At 36.6% G+C, this 7759-nt stretch overlaps 1 protein-coding gene across 1 annotated transcript; it reads right to left on the bottom strand.

The window, feature by feature from the left end:
• Positions 1-2984: 2984 nt before the first annotated feature.
• On the bottom strand, positions 2985-4573 carry LOC122610662. The gene is made up of 4 exons (XM_043783632.1): positions 4346-4573; positions 3650-3740; positions 3317-3555; positions 2985-3233 (listed from the first exon to the last, which is right to left on the bottom strand). The coding sequence occupies exons 2-4, from the start codon at positions 3732-3734 to the stop codon at positions 2985-2987; spliced, it is 573 nt and encodes a 190-aa protein (XP_043639567.1). The 5' UTR covers positions 3735-3740; positions 4346-4573.
• Positions 4574-7759: the final 3186 nt, after the last annotated feature.

Raw genomic sequence — 7759 nt, 5'->3', positions numbered from 1 at the left:
TACTGAAGGAAGAATTGAGGGGGAAATGCACATTTACTAGAATCCTCCAATGTGTTGATTCTGTCTTGATCAGTCAAGAGGCAGAAATAAGGGGCCAACTGGGGTATAGCAATGGGACCCGGAAGGGGAAACATAATTACAACTGTATGAAGGACCTGTTGGGAAAGGTTTCACTTAAAGCTTTGGAAATCATGGCTGATGAAATTGTACGCTTAGACAAAGTCCTTAAAAGACATGTTAACAAATGTGGGTGCAAGGTTCAGTCCAGTTGCGGGCTACCATGTGCCTGCAAGATTGCCGAGTACATGCAGCCCGGTTAGTACGATTTATTACTTGTATTTTTTCATCAAAAGGACATAATTTCGTACACTTATTTATATAAAAAAATGCAGGGACTCGTATACAGCCTCATGTCATAGACCCTTTTTGGAAAAAGCTTGACTTAACACCGTGGACATGCGTAGACGATGAAGACGAAGAAGACGATGTCCATAAAGTCGTTGATGGTCTTACGAATTTCTTGGATCAGCAACCCAAGGCTCAAAAGAAACATTGGTTGTCAAAAATTAAAGACATGTTTAAGCCTGGTAAGACACAAGTGAAAGATCCTCTTGTTCAAAAGACCACACGCGGAAGACCAGTCGGCTCGAAACAAAAGCCGCCAAAGGTATACATAATACATCTAAAAAAATATTTGTCTTATTCAATAAATACAGTATATATAACTATCTCAGTTAAGGAAACTGATTCTTACTAATGGTCTAGGTGCCGGATCTCAACACCAACCCACCTGGGCTACGAAAATCCAAGTCCAGTCGACCTGGGGATTATAAGGTGCCAGATTTGAATAAACCCCCACCTGCGCATCCCGCCAGACACAGTACGTACGAGCCGTCCCAGTCCTGTCGTTATCCCGAAAACTGAAAATTGTTCGACGATCAATTCCACCCTAAATCAGAATGTGTCAAAGATAATCCTGACATTTTCGGAAACCTGCACCCATATCCAGGTCTTGATGATATATATACGTGGGGGGACCCGTCCCAATCCTACGGGGTCGGGGATACACCATATGTGACACAAAAATTATATGGATTCGGCGATACGTCCCAAGACCATTGGCTCAACTATGACCAACCATATTCCAACTTAGTAGATGACATCTTCGGGCCACCACCTACACAATCTAGAAATGCACCCATATATGAATCAAGGCAGGCGCAGGTTTCGGATCCGGAGTCAGAGGCACAGTCATCGGCCAGTTGGGTTGGGTATGTTGCGGAACCGTATAACGCCAGTCTTTCCAAAAATTACGATTGGGTACTAGGTGAGATACCATCGTACTTAAGGCCGTACGTTGTAGGCGCACAAAATGTCAAAGGAGACGGTAACTGTGGATTTCGAGCTACCGCTGTAGCTTTGGGGCTAGATGAGGAGATGGGTGCAGAGTGGGTTCGTACGCAGATGCTCGCGGAGTTTGAATCTGACCTCGATGGGTACATGCAAATGTTTGGGCAAACAGAGGGCAACCGAATGTTGTCGGCACTGCGAACATCTTATTATGGACGAAGCCGGCCCACACATCATTGGATGAGTAAAGTGTGGTTCCATATCCTCCTGACTAATAAGCTGGGTATAATAGTCAACTGCGTTAGCCTACGTGACCCCCGCACAGTATTTCCGATGCATCACGGCTTAGATCAGCTGTTATTCAAACAACCGATAAGTATTGCTCTGATAAACAACGAAACCCATTTTGTTGCAGTGAAATTAGCAGGCGACTACCCAATGGCCTACAAGAATCCGGAATGGGAATTTCACGCAACCGATCCTGCACTTCGACTAGCATTAACGTACGCAAATCAAGAAGATGCGCATCAAAATTGGTTGTACGCAAACATGCCAAGAGTACCACCAGGCCCTCCTATTATAATAAATGATTAAATTCTTTCAATGTTTTATATAGGTTGTTTGTATGTATACTTTTTTTATTGTATATATTTTTTATTTATTTAAGTTGTTCCAAAACAAGTTTCAATCAATAATTTTTCATATTTTTCTGTTGTACATACATTGACTCTATAATACTCTTCTAAAGTTGATTCCAATCATTTTTTTATCAAAAAATGTATAAAAACATAAAAAATAACAAATGATTATATCACAGAAATCAAGATTACAAAAGGAAATCACACTTCAGTTGAATGATGAATACAAACAATAAAAAAAAGGAAAACTAATCACTTTCATCATCACTATCACTATCACTATCACTACCCAACCGCTGTGTGGGGGCCCGTGACGTGCTAGGCCCAGCATGGGATGATGACGTGCTAGGTCCGGCTTCGAATGATGACTGGGTCCAAGGGCTACCCTGGGCGAACATATCATTGATGTTAAAGGACGGTGACTGCTGGGCTGGGAATGGTTGCTCTATATCCTCTGGGAGGGGGACATTCAGTCCACGTGTTCCCCTAACTACACGTCCAACCACACGAGTATGTCCCGATCGTGTCCCTAAAGCGTCCACATATGTCTGCGTAGGCGGTGTATTGGGCACTTGGGAAAGTCTTTGGTGGGTATCAAGAAGCCGCTCCTGTAGCACATGAAAATTAAGTTAATAATTACTAAAAATTAGTTATACTTAATATAAATATACCAAAAAAAATTCTTTCTCCAGGATTTGTGCAAGATCTTACATAAATGGGCATAACTGCGTCCTGCACCATCCCATCTCGTCTCGTGTGGGCCCGCAAATAAAACTCGGGCGGCTCCTCACGTCGCCCGTCATTATCTTCCTGTATATACATTAATCAAAGTTATATATTTGTATGTGTATCTCTGTATAGATATATGTTTAAGTACGTGGATATAAATAATTACGTATAACTTACAGCGTAACGCATGAGCGTATGACTGCCGACCGTGAGTACTGATAAAAGTATTTTGTTGCTGCCTGTTTGTCGTGTTTCTTTGGGCAGCAATCATCCGGGCTCGCTGGTCCAGTAACCCAGTAGATAACTCCACGCCTGTGGAGGCATCCCATACGGAGGTTGACCCTCCAGTTTTGCCAGCCTCTGGGACCCACCCCTGTCAGTGAACCAAGTCTTCTTGAATTTTGCTTTTTTATCCCTGTAGATCTTCAGGGCATCCTGACGTATCATCCTGGTCACGGCCTCTCGTAACGGGTGATTTTCTGGGTGACCTAGATATGGTTCTAAGTAGAACCGTCTCTGCAATAGTACCAAGTAATAGTTAGCATCTACTATTTTTTTTAAATAAAGTATTTAAAAAGTAAAAAAAATTAGTTTTATACCATAAGCCAGTCAGTAAGTCCATCCTTGATGGGCTGGGGCACCTGATCCCACGACTCGTAATTATGTGGGACGGTAGCGACATAGGTTCCCAAATAGCTCTTGTACCACTTGGCGTGGTCCCCGATTGCCTGCCACCTACTTAGATCGTTATTCAACATAAGCGAGATTCGGCGTCCCGAATTCTGAAACTCGCGCTCTAGATCGTTGTTAGCAGCAGCAGCTCTCCCTGTGCTAATACCTGCAAAACAATATTAAATTACATATATATATATATATATATATACACATATGTACCATATATTTATATGCATCGTACATTAATATATACTTACCACCCGTACGCCTACAACCCCATTCGGGATTCCACCCCCAGTTTGGAGGGTCGTTGCCACCATCTCCGCCGTGAAGTGCAGCCATTTTAACCTACATCAGCCGTCCCAATTTATAAAATAACATAAACAAACATAAAAGTCATAAAAAGGGTGCGACCTAAATTAACATATTTTGGACACAAATTTGTTTTCCAAAATTATTATACCTAAAATGACCACTTTTTTGCAACTTTTTTTCAAACCTTCGTTTATAACATTAATACTAACCTAATAACAACTATATTAACAATTACAATCATACTAAAAAGTGTTTTCTAACTAAGAATCATACTTTGAACTATAATAAACAATAATTATAACTACAAATGTTTTCTTAAATATTTATGAATTTCTAAAAATCATATCATTCCTAACTATAATAACATAAGTAATCTTTCCTAACTATAAAACTATAACATTTCTATAACTAATACTTTCTAACATATATTTACTAACACTTGTTCCTAACATATATTTTATATAACATTAAACTATAACAGTTATATAACTAATATTTTATAACACATATTTTTTCTAACTTTTTTTTTCAACATATATTTTCTAACAAAAAAATACAACAATTCTATAACTAATAATTTCTATAAGAAATAAAAATTTGATAACATTATTATATATAAAAAGGTAAATGAGTGTTACCTCGTCTAAAAAATGGTTAACCGGAAAAAAGAGTAGAACAAATAACGGATGGCTGGCCGGAAAAAATATTAGTCGCCGGAAAACAATATCGCCGGAATAAACCGGAAAAGTTTCAAATCTGTTTTCCCGTATATCAATGGTGGAAAATAGGTTCCCCGCAAAACTGGTACGCCGGAAAATATAATCGCCGGAAAAATGTCGCCGCTAAAAAATACGCCTGAAAATGGACTCCGGGGAGGCCGGAAAACGTAGGTGGTGTAAAAAAGAACGTTGATAATGATGATGAGGGGATAGATGGTCGGATTTGTGAGTTATAGTAATGGAGAAGAATGGATTTTTTGGAGAAATTAAAAGTTTTTACGGAGGAGTAAAATGGGGAAGACGAACGAAGAAGAAGAACAAAGAGGGCTGCCTTGTTTATATCGATGATGGATCTGTAGTGGGGGGACCCACTATTTGCGGCGACGTCGCCGCTAATAGTGGGCTCCACAACGACGTGATTCGGCCAGTTAAAGCCGTTGACTGACAGATGGGGACCCACTATTTGCGGCGACGTCGCCGCTAATAGTGGGTGGTCGGGTTACTACTTTTTCCCTGGTCGGGTTACGCGCTTCGTTAATTAGTCACATTGCCAAGTCATATAACAAGAGATATAATTAATGTTCATTTAATATGTCCCAAGTCAATCATAGAGTTTAATGTTGCAATTTCTTTTCATCATAATTTGTGTGAGTTGAGTAGACTTCACATTAGGAGGAAAAGGGATGTTAAAAAAGATTTTGGTAACTCCCAATAAGGATGGAGTTGATTTGACTTGACATCCAAACAAAAGTACAATATGATACTAGTAAAATAATGATTGGTTGACTTGCCTCAAATATTATAAGTTGTTACGATATGATGTGATAACCAAATATGATTCATCAATTCTAGATATCGTTGTCACAAAGGTCATATCAAATCGAGGCACTCTAATCTAGAGGCCGATGCAGAACACTTACGAAAAACATACTCAAAAAATGACATTAGGATACTTGTACAACCATAGTTGATTATTACTCCCTCCGTCCCAATTTAAATGTCACGTTGACTAACTTTGACCGTAAATAACTTTGTTTGTGTCATGTAACACTTGATATAAAATATATAAATGTATTGAGTTTTTAATGTACTTTTCGTTCATATAAGTTTCATCAACTACTATATAGTACAAATAAAGTTATTTACGGTCAAAGTTAGTCTACGTGACATTTAAATTGGGACGGAGGGAGTATAAGTTATGATATACCCAAATATCATTACCAACTCAACAATTTTCTTATCACGATGGTCATGTCTAAGTAAAGGTTTCTTAGTCCAAATTCCAAACGCAAGATATAAAACAACTTAATTAATTGTCATAATCAATGGCTAATTCCATTTTAGGTAAATATCCCATCATATGTTTGAACATATTTATGAAATGCCTAGACCAATTTCAATAAATTACAATAACTACGTAACAAATTAAACAAATCATGTATCTAAATTTACATCACACAACTATAAGAGAAGGACAAGTTACTTACAAAACTCGATTTTTGTTAAGATATATATATATATATATATATATATATATATATATATATATATATATATATATCTTTAGACTGTATGATACAATAATAAGATATATACATAAACTACTTATGTACGTTCTGTTTATTTTCTCGAGATTTCAACCAAATTCTAGCGTTATGTTGTTTATTTGACACGTTCCAAAATGCATGGACTTCGATATAATGTGTATATGCGGCAATTGTGATTTCACTATCAGCATTGGCATAACATCGCACATGGAATAAAACAATTCTTTGTATAGTGAATGAAGACAATGGTGAGTGGTGCATTAGACTTTTATTTGGTGTTTATTGTGTCAAGAATTTATTGGGGTTCACAAAAGATGTTGAAAAGGCCTTATCAAAAGTTGACAAAAATAGAAACGCACAGTTTCTAATACCGTTGGCTTTGATTGTGCCAAATCATATGATATTTGAAGTTTTAAGGTTCGATAGTCTAAACTACTTTAATAAGAAAGTCATCATTCATTTAACGAACAATAAGTAAATTAACGTTAATCTTGATTGTTTCCCGATTTTATAGTTAAGGAAAAAAAAAATGTAGTCAAGTGTCAATGATACAAGTCTAGACCTAAGTATTGAAGATCAAGCCCTTTTATACTTAGAAAGACCAGACAAAAGAGGCCTTCATTAAAATGGCCATAACTTTTGCTACAGAGCTCCGATTTTGATGTATGACCAGTCGAAACGATCGTTGGAAAGAGAAGCATCAAGTTGCAAACGGTCAAAGGCGTTTTGGGTCAGTCTTCGGGCCCAAAAACGCTGTTTTCTGGGAGTTATGGACCTTTTTATATGTTTTTTAAAGTTTTTTTGATTTTTTTTATAACTTACGGCCCACTTATAGTTTTAGGCCCATTTGAATTTTGCAGCTCTATTTATATGTCTCTGGAGTCTGGACAAGGGGAAATTATCAATTTACGATATATTAAAATTTCATTTTTCCCTAATCACATATTTGTGTGTTTTAGCGTGAATTTTTTAATTTTCAGTATTTTCTTTTAAATCAATGAATTTTAGAAAGATTATTTCTGAATATTCTAAGAATTAACAGAATCAATTATTTATCTTAATTCTGTCTGCGTCAGGTGTGTAAATGTGAGGTTAATTTCGGTGTGTAATAGATGTAACTTTGTAAGATGTGTAAATTTGTGTTTGTGTATGTTTAATGGGTAGTGATAGGTATCATATAGTTTTTTATATATATATATATACTTTTATCATCATGTACGTATAATCTAGCAGATTTGAACTGAGAAAAAGAAGTTGACCAAACAATTAGTTAGCTCATCTATATTCCATCATAAAATTTTTAGGGACCAAAACGTGCATGTTAATTTGGCTCACTTTTAATTCATAAATGGAAATACGGCTTCATGAAGAAGCATTCGCAAATTATTTCTGATGTATATTCGAGTTTGATACCCTATCTGATATTCATATCTTAATTACTCATATCTTGAAGATTATAAATTAAAACGCTTATGCGCAATGATAAAAAAAACACACTTAACACATAATAAACTTTAGAATAGAGGATATACATCAACTTAGGACAAATCACATTACAAAATACAATCATAATGTTATCATAACTAACAAATTGACATGAAAGATTAAAGGGCTAGTGTTTACCATATATTTGGTCTCGTACATTTTTTTTTTTAAACGACATTCTAATCTACTCCTACTCCTAAATTACAAGCATGTCTGGGATGAAACTTAAGACTCTCGAAAAATCTTTATTAATCCACCCCACAAATGTGAAAAGTAAGACTCAAAGTCAGATGGATCCCCA

Source organism: Erigeron canadensis, chromosome 8, assembly GCF_010389155.1.
Source record: "Erigeron canadensis isolate Cc75 chromosome 8, C_canadensis_v1, whole genome shotgun sequence".
NCBI lineage: Eukaryota > Viridiplantae > Streptophyta > Magnoliopsida > Asterales > Asteraceae > Erigeron > Erigeron canadensis.
This window is presented reverse-complemented; position numbering and strand designations above follow the sequence as displayed.

Excerpts from the sequence above, each read along its gene's own strand:
- LOC122610662 (XM_043783632.1), bottom strand. The coding sequence starts at position 3,734 with ATGGCTGCACTTCACGGCGGAGATGGTGGCAACGACCCTCCAAACTGG. Across the intron at positions 3,556-3,649 it reads GGGTTGTAGGCGTACGGGTG|GTATTAGCACAGGGAGAGCT; the intron begins GTAAGTATATAT and ends ATTGTTTTGCAG. Across the intron at positions 3,234-3,316 it reads GACTTACTGACTGGCTTATG|AGACGGTTCTACTTAGAACC; the intron begins GTATAAAACTAA and ends GTACTATTGCAG.